This window comes from Papilio polytes, unplaced genomic scaffold, assembly GCF_000836215.1.
Source record: "Papilio polytes unplaced genomic scaffold, Ppol_1.0 DF820711.1, whole genome shotgun sequence".
Lineage (NCBI taxonomy): Eukaryota > Metazoa > Arthropoda > Insecta > Lepidoptera > Papilionidae > Papilio > Papilio polytes.
Window position 1 is genome coordinate 1118312 of NW_013528493.1, and position 21591 is coordinate 1139902.

General features: G+C 32.7%; 1 protein-coding gene across 1 annotated transcript; it reads left to right on the top strand.

The window, feature by feature from the left end:
• The first annotated feature begins 2647 nt into the window (after nt 1–2647).
• Nucleotides 2648–5027, top strand: LOC106110224 (protein SERAC1). Its single transcript, XM_013291962.1, has one exon. The coding sequence runs from the start codon at nt 2719–2721 to the stop codon at nt 4954–4956; it is 2238 nt and encodes a 745-aa protein (XP_013147416.1). The 5' UTR covers nt 2648–2718; the 3' UTR covers nt 4957–5027.
• The last annotated feature ends 16564 nt before the right edge of the window (nt 5028–21591 follow it).

Consider the following 21591-nt stretch of genomic DNA (forward strand, 5'->3'; position numbering starts at 1 on the left):
ACTTGTATAATAATTTTCCACCACAAGTAAATCCTGTGCTGGGAAATTTGCTTTTAACTCAAAGGTGTAGGTATGAACTATATATAAATGTAACTAAAATCGTTACGCGTCTTTTGAATGTAAAAACATGGCTTATGTTTTATTTCAACGTATTGCACGATTACCGTTTGTACAGAAATAATAAGAGTAAAATAAGGTACAGTTGAATCTCGAACTCGTTAAACAAAAATTCAGAGCTACACGTATCATGTGCTATTTCTGTTTATACTCAAAAATGTAAGAACATAACTAATAATTTATAACGCGTACAGTACATAGTATGATACGGTACGATAAATGAACATTTCTTTCATTTTCTTTAAGAAACATTACCTACTTATTTCTTAAATTGAATGATAATACGTACAGTTTATTTATAATCCTATGACAATCATAGAATATATTCGTGCAAATGTTATTATATGGCTTTTGTCAATGCGAAATAAATTATCTTTCAATGTTTTATATTTGTTGGGCAAAATCTTTATTAAGATATATCGTTTATTATATTCAGGTGCGGCGCCGATGTTTGCCGGAATGCGCGGCGTTCACCAACAGATGCTATCTGGCGGGACGCTGACAGCGACATCTATCAGCGGCCTCGGTAGCTTCGGGCATCATCTCACCACGTCGCTACCGACTTTGCCGCCGGACCGCAAGCCATCTACCCCTCTCTCGGGCCTAGGTCCGCCGCCCACGTCCTTACCAACCCCAGTACCACCTCCTTCAACATCAACCACTGTACATTCATACTATGATCACATGATATGATCGCGTTACAAACTGTGAAAATGAAATCAATTGATATTGCCATTAAAATACTCGATTAATTTCGTGCTTGTCAAGGATTTGACTATTTAGATATCTTTTTTATATTTAATGCAGCACCTTGGCGCTGGCGAGGGACTATAGAGAATGGGAGATGACTATGATCATAATTTGTATTTAAGTGTTACTAAAATTTAAGTAACACCATTATATACATTTATCAGTCTGATTTATAATCTTTTATGAAGATTGCTATAATGAATGATAATAGTGAGAATTGAAACAATTTAGGAATACTTATGAATAAGTTTGCTATATTATATTGACTTCGAGTATAGTACTTGTTACGTTTGAATGGTATTACATTATGGACATGAGCTAGAATTAAAGTAATTTCTATATTCTAAGGCTGAGGTATTCACACAATACTTTTAGCCTATAAGATAGTAACTACAAGAGTTTTCAGTGCATGAAATCACGATCTCAAGCAACTTACATTTCTTAAGTTTTCGTAAAAATATTTTAATGTTTTTTCACTTACAATGGCTGACAAACTGAATATATGCGTTTTTATTTATTTTTCTTATACAATTTCGATGCTACAGCATATTACAGATGAACGGTAGCGGTTTAAATTTTCTATTGAATGTATTTTTTAAAAGTGTTTATACACTTATCAATACTGTATATAATTATAGAATGATATTTAAGACCTTGTATGTGTATGAAAATATGTTAGGAATTATGCGAACGTACATTAGTGTAGCACACAATAGTTTAAGAACGAGTGGATATCGCCTTTACTATGTACTTACAATATAAAACTATTAGTGATTTGCTAGATTTTTGAAGATTAAAGTCAATTGTGAGTCATTTTTCTTAGTTAAGATAAAACATATCTATGTTTAAATACGATGGATATTATAATGTTAACATGACACGATTTAGATGTAATTAAATAATTTAAGTTTGTTTCTTTTTAAATAAATTAAAATCATGAAAGGTTTTTTTTTCGAAACATCCCTATTATAACTGAAATAAGAGAGACGTACAAAAATAATTTTCCGTGAATCTATAACTTTTAGAACGAATAAACTAAAATTTAAATGATATTGACTATTCAATCAATGTATTATTCATGCTGGTTTCTGGAATACTGACATGTAATAGATGAAGAATATAAAACTTTGAAATAGAGGTGAACATCCTTAATTCGCTTCCCATATTTATTAGATTAGCAACATGCGATATTTTGCCCATTAACGTCACACTGGCGTTTTTTGGTCCTGAACAACCAAGAAATTAGCGAGATGTAACTTAGAGAATTAGTGTGAAAGGTGACTAGATTTCGCTATTAAGATTGTTTTTGTAGCGCTTAATGATACTTAATATTGTAAATGAGAAGGTTACGATGGATGGATGGATGTTTGTTTGCGTTTGTAGCCTAAACGGACGGCTGTACCGATTTCGATGAAATTTGGTATGGATGTAGATGATAGTCTGGAAGAATACATGGGCTACTTGGTTTTGTTTTTTTTAAATTCCACGCAGATGGAGTCGCGGGCGAAAGCCAGTTTTTGAAATAAAATGAATAATAGGTGCTAGTTATTGAATACCAGTTTCCAAGTAAAAAAACAGAAACTAAAAGTAACATGGTATTGAACAACATTTATGCTATTTAAAAGATAGACAAATACATGACATTGGTTACATTTTGTTCAGTTTTAGATTTATTTAAATCTAGAAAAAACTTGACTTATCTGACTGTATGATTAACGTAGCTGTTGAATTCAGAATTTAAAAGCTAACTTTGTCATTGTCAAATATCAATCAATGTCAACTGTCATGTTTGTTATTGTTTGTATTTGTTTAATTTTCAATTAGTAAATTCACTTTTATCATTTCATCAATATGAATGAGAGATTTAAGCATATAATCAAAGGTTTTAAAGTAATTTCGTTGATCGGTGGATGTGCCGCTCTAATAACATATCACATTCGACAGACATGTAGATCTCTAGACAAAATTGTCAACCTAAGTGTTCTGGATGCGGAAAAAAAGTATACTCCAGAGTATATTTATATTGATGATACAAAATTTGATTTGAAAATGGTACAAGCAAGGGAGTCGAGGCAATCTGTGGGATTGGCTCGTATTTGGAAAAGTTTGAGAGATTCTTTAGCATCTAGACTTCTGTGGCTATGTCGTCACGGGAATCAAGAACAACGCGATCTAGCACTGCAACATCTAGCTTCATTTAGGAATAACAAAAAGTGGGAATGTTTAAAACTTGCTCAAACCCTTGATATGAACACTGCAGTGTTACTCGCTCGTACTAGCGGAGCTGATTTACGATACTTTTTACCACCGCCAATTCACGTAAGAAGAGCTGCATTAACATCTGAGCTCATGTCATTTAAATTACGAGACCTGATTGTCGGCGTTCAAAAGATAAGCCCACATAGCTGTATCAAATACTTTTTGTCTAAGTATTTTGCCAATCTTCAGGAGCAAGCTATGGAGGCAGACAATGTGCCTGCTAAACCAGATGTAATAAGTGAAAGAGAGCTGTGTATGTTGTGTCTTGATGCTTTATACCATCATGTTATATTGTTTCATTCTAATAATTATGTTGATGATAAATCATCTTCAACACTAGTGAACATGGAGCTGTTGCCTCGCTTGGCCGAATTGTTTTTAAGATATCGTAATGATGTTGATATGGATCTCTGTATATTAAAAATTCTTACTGTGATAAGTATGCACACAGTTTTGTTGAAAGACTTTTTTCAAAATGGACTAATAGGTGAACTGTGCAGATTAATAAAATCGGATGATGTACGCTTGTCCAGCTCTGCTGCAGTATGTCTCGCGAACCTATCCGGGGAACATTGTTTTAGACCTGGATTATATCTATTACATCCTTTATACAGAACAAGAACAAAGCAGTTGTGCGACACTCTGTTAATACATGGCCTAAGGGGTGGTGTGTTTGTTACTTGGCGCCAAAGGGATCCCAAATGTGAAGGACCATTAGTTATCACAGATGTTAAATCTAGAATTAAATGTGGAAAACCTTGCGTTGAAGATGATATTGGTGAAAGTTACATAGATCCTGAATTAAAACAGGTGTTAGAGGACTTATCAGAGATGGATGAAGAATCATTGTTATCCAACATGGAAGTTGTCTTGCAGGATATACCAATTGAGGCCAAAAGAGATCATTCATTAAATTCATTAACTGCAGCGAAAAAACGTATAGCTTTAATTAGGGAAAATGAGGATAATTGTACTTACACCCATTGCTGGCCCAAAGATTGGTTGCCAAAAGATTGTAATAATTTAAGAATTCTAGGAGTAAATTATTGGAGTTCACTTTCAGAATGGTTAGAAGGGTGTCCTTTACAAAGCGCAGATATAGCTACTAGAGCTGTTGAACTGACACCCGTTTTAATAGATGCACAAGTGGGTCAAAGAAATGTACCCATAATTTGGTTAGCTCATTCAATGGGTGGTCTTATAGTGAAACAACTTCTCATTGATGCTGCCAATAGTCAAGATAAATTGAAAAAGATTTGCGAACAAACAAAAGCAGTTTTATTTTACAGTACGCCACATAGAGGTAGTTCTCTAGCGAGCCTGCCCCGAGCAGCTGATGCAGTGCTTTGGCCGTCACATGATGTAAAGCAATTAAAAGAAAACTCACCAATTCTTCTAAACATACAAAATCAATTCCTGACAGTTGCAGATAAATATGATTTTGAAACCATCAGTTTTGCAGAGAGTATGCCAACTTTGGTGACAGCTTTTAAAGTTCCAATGCACTTTGTTGGGGCAAATTCTGCTGATTTAGGGCGAGGTGTATTTTATCAGCTACCTCTAGATCATTTAACTATATGCAAACCAGCATCGAGACAATCAATTTTATATACAACAGTTATTGATGTCATTCAAAGAATCACACATAAGAAATGTGATTTGCATTATCCCGATATCTTTCTTGATAAATTATATAATCTGTTTTCATTGAATATGTTTTTCAAAGCTACTGGGGTTATAGATTCCATAGATGAGAATCAGTACAGAGAAAGGTTCCGATGGTTTGAAAGAATTATTCTTGATACATATACAGGCAGCTGTTCCGATTAAATACATTTTTACACTTTGTAGCTTCATTGGTTTAAACTAAATTTTAAATTCAATTAAATATATAATTTATATGAAAATTAGTCATACTTAAATTTAAAACTGTGATAATGTTAAGTATTTATTTTTAGATTGTTTTTGTCTGTAATTATTGTAATTTATTAAATGATGTATTCACTATTCATTGTAGAAGTGATCACCTTCACAATGGTAGTTATTTTTGGTTACAGTTTGTATGCAGTCTTATTTAATCATAGAACTTCATGATGCCAAATATTTAGTAATGTGTGTATTATTAAACTTTGATGTGGTACTAGTTGTTTTATTCTATTAGACAAATTAATTTTAGTGAAATTACTACTACTGTTAATAAATAACAAATAGAAAATATTATTTAAATATATTCCTATAATGATATAAAAAAAAACAAAAGCGTTTAGCAGGGAAACCATAAAATTTATTTGCATAATTGGTTTCAAAGATCTATTTTGTACTATTCTAAAACATTTTCTTTATTAGTAATTACTTGCATTACAAGTACAAATTCGGTGGATTTGAAGTATTTACTTAAAATAATCATTTATTTATTAAGCACTTCAACAGCAAAAGAAATGTTTTATGTCACATGTACCCGCTCTATTTATCGGTGCAATATGCGTCGAGTGGATGTAATTCCGCGGTTCGACTGGAGACTGTTTGCAAGAGACCAAATTCTAGTCCTCTACCCAATAAGAAAGGAATAGGAAGGGAAGTGAATTAAGAGGGGGTGGTGACGTGCAGGAAAGAGACATCGTATAAGTCCCCTCCACTGTCTTTTAACTGTATGATAAGCAACGCATTGCAACTTTCTTGCAAATGACTATTATGGACAGTGGACATTTCGCCATTTCAGCGAAATCAGGTGATAGCATGCTCGTTCGTCACCTTGTACTCAAAAAAAAGGAAATGCTTTTTCCTAGAAAGATAAAGTTCAAACAACACGTCCTCGGCTAGATTTCACACTAGGTTATTGTACCAGGATATCAAAGCTTCGAGAAGATTGAGCAAAAGCGGGACATCTGTTGGGCATTCTGTTGCACTAATCAAAGCAAAGTACGTTTTCATAATAATTTATATGAATTGGTGGTAGATGGCGCTGTACAAAAGTAAACCAACCAGTATTTAATTCCTTTTGAAAATACGAATTGAACTAAGATCCCGTGGGTGCCAGACTAAAGGATAATTCTCATCCGGCTGGAATTTTTGTCATATGGAATACAGGTTAAATTTCTCAGTTTCTCTTTATAGTAATTTCTTTTTTGTGTCTTGTAATGTCCGACATGTTGGCAGATCAAGTTATTTAAGCTAAACCAGAATTTGATGAAAATGTTACCTTAAACTACACGTAAGCTATATGCACTCTATTTTCAATATTCTACAGGGAGTAATTTATTTATTTTATGTTTCTGAGATCTCACAGTTAAACTAATTGGATAAAGTTTTGTGAGACAATGTATTATTCTATTATTATCCTGTACCTCTACATAATTCTAACAAATAATCAACTATCTAGAGTTATTTGTAGATAAAATCACAACTTTACTAAAATGACGGAAGTCTGCTGACCACGGGGTCCTGGTCTATATGTAGCGTCCACGGGTCATACGTGCCAAATTCCATATAAAAAAACTGAATTCAAGATCTCTTGGCGTGTCATGTTATCCTAGTAGAATTTATAAAGGTCATCACGGCCTCGGCTAGGTTTTTACACGAGACTGTTTGTTGTACCAGGATTACATGCCTCACGAGGAGATTGGATATATTGAACATTTGAACTAGTAAGAGATGGCGCTGTAAAAATATTGCGTTTGAAATGCTCTTAGCTGTTGCCGAATTTAATGTACTATACAAATTAAAGATGGCGGTATAAACATATTTTATTCGAAATGTTCTTAATCGTTTCCAAAAATGTAGATAAATTTAGCGTAGATGAAAATAGATGGCGGTAATTAATGAAAATATTTTTTTTCTGCTCAAATATTTATTTATACAAATAACGGGATAAACGCAAAATGTTATTTAAAAAAAAATGAAAACAACAGCATACGAGTGGAGTGATTATTAATTATGATAGGTATATACTATGTGACTTGTACGCTTTTAATAATTTATTTTGTGAAATAAATAATTAGTCCGTTCTACCAAGTGACCATACCATGTTATCCAGATCATGTTGCAATTAAGGGCACGTTCCTACTATGTAGCGACGACAAAAAAACATCGTGTAGTTTAACTGTTGTGGCTATATATTATATATTTTAATTATTTACATGGAAACTAGCTTTCGCCCGCGACTCCGTCAGCGTGGAATTTAAAAAACGAAAGTGATTAGCTTATGTGATCTTCCAGATTATCCTCCACATATATGCCAAATTTCATCAAAATCCGTTCAGCCGTTAAGGCTACAAGCTCTAACAAACATCTATCCATCTAAACTTTCGCATTTATAATATTAGTAAGATGGAAATGTACACACATAGGACGAAATGACTGTCATCTGCGACGTTGCCGATAGATTGTCATGGATAGCGACGACCAGCATGACGGCCGTATAACGATATATTATCGTCTACACGAAATTACCACTGACCAAATTTCGGGATCAAGTGAGAACAAAAATCTACGATAGTCGCTAAACGTTAAAAAAATGTAACGACAAACAGTCGTTATTAATAGGAACAGCTAGATAGGATAGTGGTCAGTCGATAAATTAACCGTTACGACATATTGGGGACGCGCCTTAAGTTGCTTTGCGCTTATTCATGTGACGCTTAATATCCTTTCATGGCAACTGAGTGTTTTCCCTGAAAACAAAGGACGGGGTCTGGTTAAGAGACGGTCGGGGGATCAATACTGTTTCACGCGGAGTGGTTGCCATAGCGATAACGTCTTGGCCGAACTCGAGAACCACATAATACGAGTTGTTTAAAAAGTTAAGATCTCGATATAAATCATTTCTTTTTATAATAATATTGTACAAACAAGAAAGATTTTGTTAACCGATTTTATAGAAAGATTTATGTTTGTCACTAAATATTTAATAATAAAAGCAAATAATTTTAAAAACTGATAAGTAAGAGATATAGATTTTTTGTTCATATCACATTTAGATGATTTATTTTATATATTAAAACGGTAAATTCACTGCCCTCCGTCTCAATATGTCATTAAAAGATTTCCTTAAACCCCCGTTTCCCATGAGATTTTTATGTACTTAATAAATGACTTCTTGTTACAAGAGTCATTGAATTTAGTTAATTTTTGGGGCTACCATCTAATCTGATAGGACATAGATATTGTCACCCGCCGCATTTACATCGACTAAGTACATCACTGCACATTGCTTATTATTGTTTGTACTCAATTTGTCCTTGGCATAATACTTAATAGGTACTGCAATTTACAGTGCTATTAATCAAATTTCTCTTCTATCTGCTAATATGAATATAACAAAGGTCTGTTTCTCAAATGTAATATTTATATTCCTACGAAGTTTAACCTTTATACTATCGTCAATAGCGTGGCTACAATGTTACCCGTAACAAGTCCTTGAACTGAATGCGGCATTTCATTAAATTGAATAATACCGCATTCTCACTCTCTCGCCTACACTCATGTACGACTTAACTTAGCAAGTATGCAAAGTTACCAATTTTCCTAACTCACATGAAGTTAAATTTACATTTATTAATTTTTTCTCGTTCGTCTTTAAATGAAAATCAGATTTAACAAAGAAAATATTACAACTACAGTAATCATTTAAAAATTAAACTCGCCTGACGGTACCTATTTCTATAAGAATAATAGGGTCTTATTATATTATTTTAAACAATTAGTACCTGCTGCCTTTAGCTTCAAGTTTTCTCACTCACGACAAGTATTACCCTTCCGTCAATAGAACAAATATGTAGCACATTATTGATATGCTATATAAAACTATTACATAACTTCTATATAAACAAATGTACTATTGATTAGTAAGGAAGTAACAAGTTCCGTCAAAGAGCTGCGTTTGAGATGGTGGCATGTTCGCTCATAGTACGTAAGTACCCTGTAACCCTGTGTTTAATTATGTACTACGAAGAAACATGTGCGCTCAGTACTCGAACGGGTGACGTAATGGAATGATGTCAGAGGCCAAGCCCGCGAGTTCGCGCATTCTAGCTCGACGATATCGAACCAGCGAGCCAAGCAGGCTAAAATTGTATTGACACACACTGGCAACATGTTTGACCAACTTTGATTCAGCGTGTACTCGTATATGTAGAGCTTCTTCAACCTCAACCTCTACTTCCATATAAATACTATAATTAATATTGTCCAGGACTCATTAGGCCGTAAAATCCAACAGCCTTTGTGGAATTACATGGCACTAAGAGAGTATTATCTGTGGTGTTAACAAACATACTAACATAAATTCATCCAAACTTTCGAATTTATAATTATCGCAAGACAGTTCTGATTCTACTATGGCTTGCACTGCACATGAATATAGCACTGATTTGAGCTAATCTGATTTTTGCTAACGAACACCATCTACTCTTCCTACAAGCTAGATAGCGAATGATAGAAAAGAATTATTAAGTAACCAAGCATTCACAGTTATTTCGGCTTAACATAGTACTTGTACACACTGGCGTCGCCAGCCGTTGAAAAAAGGAGGATATGTTCAATCTGGCAGTTGTCCCTTCTTGCCCTTTCCTAGCGACGACCGTTCTTTGCCTTGTGCAAAAATTGTATTTGGGAAACAAATGAGTTACGTTTTGTATTATGAACAATTTATGTTATGTATTTTTAGTGACAGTGTGTAGCAATGCATCAGACTTTGATCAAAACCCTTACATAGGTAGCTTTGTAGTAACAACTAGCAGCCAGTAAGTACTAACATAACAAACCTACAGTAGAATCCGTTTATTATGACTACTCTTATGTTGACTAACTACATATTATGAAGTTATTACACAGTGATGCTTGGTTTATAAAAATCTTTACAACAAAGTCGGATATAATGACTCGTTTATAGAGAATTGTCCTTTATTGTAACCCATTTCTATTTGATCTTATGATATGCTTGGTTATAGTGACCGACATGATTTCTAAGAACTACTGCAGTGTTCAGTTCAGAAAACGCGTTGAAGGACAAATAATTAGTTCACGACATGTTTAAAGGTATACTGAAGGTGGCAATGTTTTCTTAACATAATAGTATTAGTTACCGTTGTTACAATAATAAAAGGAAAAAATGCAACGTATTTTATAATTATCTATGTACTAATGTATCCAAAAGGGTAAATCAGTGTCTAGGTAGTGAACAGGTTAATGGAAATTTCCCCATTGCTTCCGTACACATAGAAAAGTTATAATAAAATATTTATGTCGAACAGAGTAAATATTACTGAACATCATAACGAATATTTGCCATTGTTTTGTTCAATCTCAAAACATGTAAACGTTGCAAAATGATTGCATAATAGATAAGCAAATAGCAAACATGTAATATGGGTTTCATTTGAATCACAATGGTGCATGTTTGAAAATAACATAATTTTGGTGTCAACGCTTAATCGGGATACTGACGGAGTGTTTGATGTAAATTGAATAGATTTTATATTTTCTCCAGGGTGTTATTGAGAGGGCATTTAATTCATATTAGTAGGAGCTGTGTGCACCTGTCATCTGTTTGTTCTGCTTTTTTTGTATTTCTTTGTCTATAACATACTTAATTTGATTATGAATTTTGAGAATGCAATTGGTGTACCTTATAAATAAATAAATAAATAAATAATTAAGAAAAGAGCATCGATTGAAATTACCTTTGTCTGTTCATCTGCATTTATGAAATAGAATGTCGAATTAAGTAAATAAGTTCAAATTATATAAGCGCATAATATAAAAATAATTTGCGAATGGCTGACTCCATTTTGAGTCTCCTGCAGTTTGTGCCCGCCCCGAGTATTGATTCTTTAATCATCTTGACCTAGTTACTCACGAGCGGTTTGTCAGTCGCCACCAGCGCTACCAGCGCCACTAGCGCCTATCTTATCTTTTTGAAGATGATACTTTCAGCTGCATTTCATTTTTGTATTTTAAATTTCCACTCTTTTGTATTATTAATTCTCCACGATTCATCGCAAAATTATTGTAAGCAGTGTTTTCTTTTTTCACGACAATAAATTAGGTATTATTTTATCATTGTCAGCTATTAATTCATTTATTGAATAAACCTTTCCTACCTTATTCTACTCGTCCTTTTTTGGATTGTTTTAAAATTTACATTTACTTCGATTCAAATTTATTATGTTTAAATTACTTTATATAAAAAAACCGTCCCTTTCCTCGAGTAATTTTAAAGGCAACAATGAAGACGGCACTTTATGAACTAATCTTATCAAATGAAATCTTTGATAAGCGTTTATCGCGATAATTTTATATCGTTGAGGTGCTCGGGATTTCTTGCATAAAACGATTCTGTTAATAATTAATATTATGAAAACTATGACACGGTTTGTATTAATTTAATGGTAAGTTAAAATTTGTTTGTACAAAGTACTGCAGTGCTACTTAGATGCAGTGTTAGCGATGGAAAGTAATGGCAGGTATGTCATATCATAGGTCCTCGGGAAAAATTTGCATTGCCCTCTATGGTCATGCTAACATTTTAGGCAAACATTACGTAGAAGACGAGTAGCCTGAATTAGTTATGTATTTATGCCGAAAGCAATAAATTCATAGTTGTATACCGTTGTTGTGCTGATTTTAATTCTGGTACTACCCGAGATATATGAGTACGATTTGTCGTTCCAGTTTTTGCATTATTAAAAACAATCTCCAAATGCCAGTCTTGTATAGTGAAGTATTGTGGCATGTGGTGTGATGTACGTTGCCCTACTTTCTTTAGTGATGTGACCTGTTCATACCACAGGGATAAATATACGACGACGGTACAAATACATTTGTAAATCTCTTTTATGAAAATATTTTTCAGCACTGGAATACTGCAGAGAATTCTGAAAATTTAATATTACAGAAATTTATGTTAGTTGCGACATGCGTTTTATTACAGCAGCAAGATGGTGGCTGAAATAGAGTTCTGTTTCTTCGTTAGCTTTGTTATTTCAATAGGAATGTGAGGAATGATAATTCTGTTGTACAGATGTTATGGCATTGGAAGCCCATAAATATTCTTAAATACTCGTAGTATTTATTACCTATGGTAATATAACGTTGGTGAACTTTGTCCTTTATTACAATTTATGTCAGTGTTCACAATGTAATCCAGAATAACATCGCCATCCGGTATCTCACGCCTTTATAAAGTGAATCTGCGTTCGAGATTATATAAGCTGTAGAATTGTTAAAGGTAATTCGTGTTGATTGCCTAAGTGACTGGCAGACGTGCACTGATGTACACGTTGAAATCTGGAGCATTTCAATCAGACCCCATTTATTGTTCAACAGTCAGCTCACGGGGCTCACGAGACACGAAAACTCGAAATTCAATCTTACCGGGTTAAGAATAAAATGCATATTACATAGACTGTCGTCTGTGTCCTGAATAAAGTACGTTCAGAGACGAAGTGGGCTGTGGTATCTACTAACCTACTTGTTGGTTATTGGTATAATGTTAGTTACGGAGAAATATTGAAGCTGATAGATGCGCAGACTCAAAATTGGACTGTGAAAAATGTTTGCTATTTGGAAATAACACATTCGTTATTAACGATAGATTTGTATCGCTTCCTGCACTAGATGTCGTTAACTAATTTTTATATGATTGAGAAAAATTTGCCAGATTTTTATAAAAATTATTGCTCATTTGATTTTGAAGTTGATCAAGTGTTCAATTCTTAAAGTTAAGTTAACCTTATTTTTGTATGGAGTTTTAAATTAAAGGCTATTTTAGAAAATATTTAGATGTCATTGTTTGTTTTTCGTATTTTATAGTAGATTTATCTTTCTCAAAATTTAGATAATGTGTTATTGACAAATCATAATGTCACAAAAGTGGCATTACCATAGGTATGATTGAAAGGAAAATTAAGTTAACAAGCCTTATAACAATCTAAAAATCGTATTTGTCAATAGACTGGAATGATTTAGTTAAGTCAAATAACTTGATTCACTTATTATTAAATATCAATTTATCTGTTTATATTATATCAAATTGTTATTCTTCGCTAGTTACAATCTCATTGCAAAAACAAGTAATAAATGTACGAGGGTTGTTGCCTCGGATCGGAATATTCCTGATTCAGTATTTCCGGAGATGAATAAATGAATTTACAGGCGAGAGCTGTAACAGAGAATTTTTTCATCTGGGCTTTTATATATATTTCTATTTATCGACTCCTTTTAATGTTATTTTCATAACAAAGAAACTCTTGGAATTTCACCGGATATTGTGACCTAATAAAACTGAGCTTTCTTAGCTCACATCATATATGTGTCAACCTTCGAGTTTAGCTGTATTAGGTTAAAGAAGCATTTAAATTCAACGAATCTATGGAAAACGTATAATACCTTTAGGTTATTATAACTGAACGCGAGAGGGAGACTCTCGCCGTAAGTGGTAATACCAGTATAATCGTGATATCGCTTATGCCACGACTATTTATTCAAATGACACATCGCTTTTAGTGCATCAAAATAACAAGTAACGAAATTTCAAACATATTACAAATACAATACAGAAATGTGTATACACTTGGATTCGTTCCAACTTTGTTATTTTTCCTATACTTAGCTGTGTATACTTGGAATTCATTTGATAGTACTTTGTTTTACGGACATCATCGCTTTGTTTTCCATTTTGACATCTTTAGGAACCACTCCTGAAAAACATTGCCATGACACAAAATTTGTAGTAACGTGCAACTATCATCAATAGTAATCTTTTTGAAATCACAGTCGCCAAACATATGTGGAAATCAAAAATTCGTATTGTAAAAATTTTCTTAATAAAGTACCAGTATAGAATAAATTCGTGTAGATACAGAATATGACTGTGTATGTTTTCCGTTAGTGCATATTATTATGATAACTCGACGTCGTGTAGAAAGAAATGTATTTTCTTTTGAATTCCTTTTCATGACCTGAAAAGCCACGTTAATAGGATCGTGCGAAGAGCATTGAATTAATGCCCGCCTTTACAAAGCTGCGTACACATAGTGCATACCTCATGTGAATTAACTACACTCTTTGACTTTTAAATGACAGGACCTGTCAACCTTTTATACCAATCTATAAAACGAAATCTAACAGTAAGTACTATACCTACTAGTACTTATTCTACACAAACCGTCTGTGAGCTCTTTTCTGAATTCTTTCTTTGAGCGGCTATTGATTGGTTCTGTCAGAAAATGTGTAATTTAAATGGACACAGAAAAGATTATAAAAAGAGGGTGCTACTGTCATATCATAATTTAGTTACACTTATGTCAATATGAATCTTAAAGACGGTTTATGCACAAGTATGCCTGTAATTTTAAAATCTCCCCTTGCGAGAAGTGGCAGAATTTATTAAGTACAACGGCGGTTCTTTGTCTAGTCCGTTTTTTAAATAGTCAAAGCTTACACTGCGCCATGTTTACACGTCAGTGTTTTAATTAAAAAGAGAGGAGCGTACCAATGCTTCGCTGAACATACACATTAAATTTTGTCTTTTAAAAATTCACACCAAACATAAGTCGTTTTTTTTTTTATTTTAAATAATAAACACTATTCAAATATTAATTAAATAATATTTTACATAATGATAAGTTTAGACAAGTAACTCTACACAATAGAGTTTCGTCATCGTAATCAATAAATCGTCCGAATTTTAAATTCATATTGATCTAAATTAAGTTATAATATCCGTTTTCGTTCAAATGTAAAATATATTTAGCTATAAGGAGTTATGTTTCCGCTCGGTAACAAAAAATAACTATACATTTTCCTTCCTTGTATTGAGTTTCGCCTGTTTACTCATTCTCTAATATATATTTTTACATAATTGATACGATAAATTTTTAAAGTCAAATAGTTTTCGTAAAACTACAATGATCATTAAAATTAATAATTAAAAATAGTGAGCAAGCTTGATAATAAATTGAGGGTTTTGCTCATACACAGAGACAGTAAATAAATTAGTTTAAAAGTACCTCTTTGACTTTGCCTCTACGTTCATTAATAAGGAACATTTTTGTGATTCGTAGCATGCTACATTTGTATTTCATACTCGATTTAGTAATTACAAATTGATATATTCTATGATGACATACTAAATTATAAACCTAAAAATTATCCGGCGAAGTAGAAAAAAAATACTTTTATCCATTTATTACATTATAATTCTCGAACATTCTAAAATATTCGTAATCTCTTTCAATCGTATTAATTAAAATATCATGAAGTTCGTTGTTAGAGTTCTTTGTGTCGGACATGGATTGTCGAAATGTTGAATTTTCGTTTCAGATTAAATGAGGATTTAAAAAGTTAAAATTTCTACTGTTTTAAAATGAATTTTTATACAGAAATATTTTATAAAGAAGGATTATACAGACATACAGATATAAATCACCAGCTTACACAAAACCCTTTTAGATATATAAAAAACTTAAGAAAAACATAGAAAAATATTTACGTATAGGTGTTTTAATAATACTTACTTCCCGAGAATGGATATAAAAACAATGTATATAAAATATCTAATGATGCATTGCAATGAATGTATAATGTATCATAGAACGTTATATATATTTATTATTGTACATATAACGCGATAGTAAAGTGGCACAAATGCGAACGGAGACTCGGGTCTTGACAGCATTTAGCATGGCGGCCGCTGCGTAGACAAGGCCACTACGTACTAGGTACTGTATAGGGCGAACATAGTAACTGTCGACTTAAGTTTTTTCGTATGTTCTAGAAACATTCCACATCCAAATTATTAAATCCACGATAGTTTGTAAAATATCATGAAAAGTGCTACTTCTTTCCAAAAATGGTTGCTGTAATAGAAAGTACATATTAATTACTTACTTTTAAAGTATATTGATGATACGCATCCCATTCTTACGCCTTTTTTCTATCGTATTTTATCTCTTTCTTGAGATAATTTTCGAAGATGTTTAAAGGATCGAAAGAGAATATATGTATGCGCAGGATTTTTTTCCTACTAGGAGCTGCAATTGTTATCAGTTCACAGTTTAAGTGACGGCATTAGAAGTACATAACCGTCCAACGCGAGCTAGTAGTACTGCGTCGTTGTTCTGCGGCCATGTTATCTATTTAAAGATTTAACGAATGCTGTATTACGCTCTAGAATCGTTTGGCAACAGTATTGCAGAATTATATTAGGTAAAGTTCACAAACCGTAACATAGACTCGATGCTGGAATTTTCACTTATCCGCACACTCTTCAATTCTTCTGTTATTGAAAGAATTTATTAACATTTCCACGGCATTCTATCTTTAAATATTTCCATATCACTCGTCAAACATTACACGTGTTTCTAAATAAACTTATACTATATATAGTATGCAAAGAACAAAAGAAAATAATAGGTTTTGTGGATTGTATTCGCCTCAATTGCTAAAACATTCTTTGCTTTGAGAACATTCGAATGACAGAAAACGAATTTATATACTTATCTAGATGGAATTCAACTAAGAACATGCTTACACTATTGTATTTTTTTGTTCATAAAACATAGAGCTTGCAGCTATCATAACATTTCAAGCAAGAAGACAATTATTTTAATGATCAAAGGGTTAGAAAAAATCGTAATTTCGATCACCTTAGGTGAAACTAACCTTAGATGTCTTTATTTTTAGTAATAATTTTTTTAAAACTATTGATGATGAGTATATTATTTTTTGTTGACCATTAACGTTTCTTAAGTATTAAGAGCAATAATTAATTAAGCAGTATATATTGAGTTCAACTAATAAAACGCATAGAAAGAACAAAACAGAGCAACGGTGTGTTAATAATCCGCTCGAGCATACCTGCAGAAGGTCATAATATGTACCTACATAATGAAGTATACGTGATAAAAAGTACTTATGAACAAAACTAAACTTTATTGCATTGTAATAAAGGCGTCGTCGATGAAAAGTAAATTTCAAACCCAGATAAGTAGTTAGAAGTTTCTCAAGGCTGGTTAACTTGTAGAGGAGTAAAAACTTGGTCAAGGTTCTTCTATATCGAAGTTGTTCAACATTTAACATGTGTACTTTTATATGATGTTCCCTTTAAAATAATTAGGAGGACATGGGAACATGATCTATTATTCACTTTAAACGATAAAATGTGAAAAACCGTATAATTATTTTACTTAATTACATTAATAAATGAAAGGAATATTGCAGATGTATTTTATTAAGAATCATACACAATAAAAAAGTATCTAATTATAACCAGAATACTTTTTTTTAGTTTTTAAGTCGATAAGGTTCTGGGTTTAAATTGAAATAAAGAAAACCTTCCGGTTTATGTTAATAAATTTAGATAATGTATCAAACAACTAAAGTTTTTTATATTTATATGTATTACGTAAGATATAATGTGCGTTTTTTTCCTTAGTACGTATAGAAAGTTATATATGTACAGTATGCTAGCGTTTGCTCCCGAATTTGTCTGCGTGGTAGTAAAAGACTCAGTGCCCTACGTGTACTCTCAAGCTATACCATATTTTTGTAAAATTTGCTCCAGATCTGTTAACTGTATTTAGAGAAACGAAGAAACAAACATCTATCTATCCAAATTTTCGTGTTTATAACATTCGTAATCGTCCAGTGAACTGAGTCAGTTATTCATAATATTACATGATAAAAAATGTAAAGGCCACACGCTGCGTTCAATATGTAAATACTATGATATAATCTGAATACCGTTTTTTATCTTTTGCACTTTACTGAATGAAACATACATACATACATATGTAGTCTATATCTCGCTGCGAAATATTCATTCATAAATGTTACACTGTGCAGATTTCATTAGTGACAATACTGATTTAGTTATATAACATTCTATGCTTATGCTAATAACCGTGGGTTTTCACTGAACAAACACACGTATAAAATATTTTGTTTCACTCTCGTTCTCTTTGAAGTTACTGCTAATGTGATTCTATCTCAAACAAAAAAGGTAATTAATAGAGTACTTTTACATATAGTTCCAAAAAATTAAAACTTATAAGAAAATTAATTGTAGTTAAAAAATGTTCATGCTCGTAACCTTCTCTATAAATAAAAAAAATACGATTTATGATTGCGAATGCTTTTTATAAACCCCCTTATATGTGTTACTGCAGAGAATTCAATATAGGTCAAATACTTTATTAACAGTGTTTAAACGTAAACAAATTAACATCAAAATTATGTGAATAACATTTTTCATTGCTCTTGTGGTTTTATAAGCATTTTTATTGAATTTTTCCGCAACGCGGCATTGCTGGGTCGTGCGTTGACTGTGACACTGATTGCAAACTCGTGCAATTAAAAAATAATTAAGGCACGTCTGTTCACTCGTCGGTAGTAAATTGAAAAATAACCAACAACTCAATGCGGTTGTTTTCAATCATTAAAAAATGTCCGCATGAAATGGTTTTCGACATTTACGAACAACTATCGCCCGAGACTTCGTCCGCGCGGTATTAAAAAAACGTTATTAGGATCCTATTTGTTCTTTAAGACTATATTTTACATCGATGGCAAATTTCACCGAGATCCGTTGAGCCGTTAGGTAGATACGTAATAACAAACATCAATCAATCTAAACTCTCGTATTCACAATATCAGTTTGTTAGTAAGAAGTAAGAGGTGCACAATGTTACAGTAGAACTCCACCGCCGATTCAGTGTAGGAGGATACACTTATTTTGACACGTAACCTTCCAATTTCTTCTACAGAAGATAGATTAAAAATGTATTACTACAAGAATACATGCGTTAATGCATTGGAGTACGGTATTTTTTTTAATTAATAATGTGTTATCAAATCATTAAGATAGAAAGCTAAAAGTAATAGTATGCATATATTTTAAAAAGCTAATTTAAAGTCCTTTATTCTAGCGAATGTTGAATAAAATTAAATTTTAACGAACATGAATATGAGCTGACGATAAAAGTTTATATAAAATCCTTAAGCTCCATAGTTAAAGCTTTTCATTCGTTTGTAATCGGGTTTTTCTGCGGCTTAGAGTAAAGTCAGAGCACAGAAAAGCTGTCTAGAAACGAGATCGTTAGTTAGACTTTAGTAGGAATGAGAAGTTTGAAGTGGCACTGCAATACTTGTTCGGTGAACAGGGAATTTGTTTTCTAAAGTCAGGTCACAGCTTAAAACTTTATACAAAGGGCTCTTGTACAGTTCGTTAGAAATAATAGTTGCCTGAATGTACTTTGAATTGTACTGGGAATTCAGAATTGATTTGTTTGCTTGTTATAACTTTGTCTTTCTCACTGATATTTTGTCGTCTACGATCTTTTGACTTTAATATACTGAGTCGAAGCTACTTCGGTAAATTAGTGGGTGCATCTTAAGTTATAAAATTTTACTAGATTTCACTCAATGGTAAAATTTTTTAATATCAAAATCTTCAATACCTTCATCGTAATATACAACATACAATATTGGTTGATGATATTTAACATCTCTATTTTAGCCCCGTGTCCTGTCCAAACATATCATAGACCTCAACATGTCCACTGCATTGTGTCGAGCTGCGGTCAAATTTAATTTCAATTTCGCCGCTTAAATGACAATAAAGTTTTTGGATATTTAATACCGCTATTGTTTCATCATTCAGCACCCATATAAGTTTGGCAAATGAATACGTACCATTTTGATGACATTAAAGTTAATAAAATATGCGCATATCGCGCCGCAAGCCATACAAATACAATCCGATAGGAATTATAAGTCACCTGGGGTTCGAAATTAATGCTTTTGTACTGAATTCTATAGGTAAAACCAGAGCAACTAACTGAAACCTAGAGTATTATAATGAGAATTTTTAAATGGAAAATGTTACTACAAACTTTTAAATAATTATCTTATAGGTAACTTTCATTATGCTTTATTCCAGACTAGGTATTTTCCAATACGAAGGATGAAAGAAAGAAAAACAATGTTACGTAAGAAAAAGGACGTAAAGTTTATGACATAAATCGCGTGTTTAACGACTATAGTATGTCGAATGGGCACTTCAGTGCATAAGGGAAACAGGATATTGAGTCAATACTGTTCTCAATAATAAAATTACACGACACTGACCCAGGTCACTTTGTGGTGGCATTTGCACTTAGGCCCTTTATGGATAGTCTTTAAAATATCCAACACTCATTAGCCGCCTATTAAGTAAGCTAATAGCCATTAGGTGACTTCCTCTCCGTGCCCTATTAACTGATGCAGCGATGCTTTAACGTCCAACTACGTAGTTCAATTATGTGAACCAATTTCCACGCTGTCCTGAAATTGAGTTCTAAGTTATATGGGAACCGATCAAAGTGCACAGACGAGGTCGTTTATTCCGTACCCACTTCGATGAAATGTAATTTGACGCTCGCAGTGCAATTAGGACGACAACTTTTCATATCAAAATACTAACTTACGTTTCTATTATACTGTGTGCTATCCTTGGCAATTTACTTTAACTCTACTACGGGGCTGTTATCAAAACAAGACAAGCAGTACGGGAATCAGACCACAGAATATCTCATTCACAAAATAAAACGCGTATACATACATTTTCTTGTCTAATCACGAAACAGTTGCTGTCGCAGCGAGGATAGCAACATACGAATACGTTAGGATTCTTATTACTCATTTTACATCCATGAAAAAATATCAATACTTGTTTATGTGCCCCTAAATCATTAGACAGATTGTGATTACACATGACTTGCTGCGATCAGCTAGTTAAGAATTTAAATCAGTAAATTTCACAAGCATTACTTTTATTTAACTTTATTGGGTTGTACGTTGAAAATTGTAAAATCGGATGACTATGGGCAGCGGCCACTTTGCGTTTCAGTCGAATTACGGTGGCCGCTTACTCGTTTTTTAAATTAAGGATAACTGTGATGACAATTTTAATCATATTACATATATTTCTCATATTAATATTAGTTAATCTAAAATTAAAACGCTCCAAATTGTAGATCGAGAGCTCGAACGGTTTCAAAACTCGTTCATAAAATGTCAGTTGGTGTTGGTTAGTTTAAATTTAAAATTGGAGTAAAGCCAAAATGTCGCGTGCGACAAATGGAAGTTGATGTGTGGGCAAAACTACAATTGGCTAATACATTTTTGCAATCTTAGACATTATTTCAACCAATCACAGGAGTGAAAATGTAAGGCAGGTGTAAAACTTCAAAAGCCGGTTGTACAATAATTATGTATGTCTAAAGTCTAAAGTAAAAAATCTAATTATAATATCTAAAACGATATACTAATAATTACTCGTATATCTAACAACTAAATAGCAGATGGTACAAATATTTTCGCTACTAAACACTAATCCACTATCTTTGAGGTGAACGGTGTTTATGTTTATATTTAGGTTAGTTCAGAAACGCAAGGCTACATTGATAAACAGCCATTTGAAATTGT

Coding starts and splice junctions, on each gene's coding strand:
- LOC106110224 (XM_013291962.1), top strand. CDS start 2,719: ATGAATGAGAGATTTAAGCATATAATCAAAGGTTTTAAAGTAATTTCG.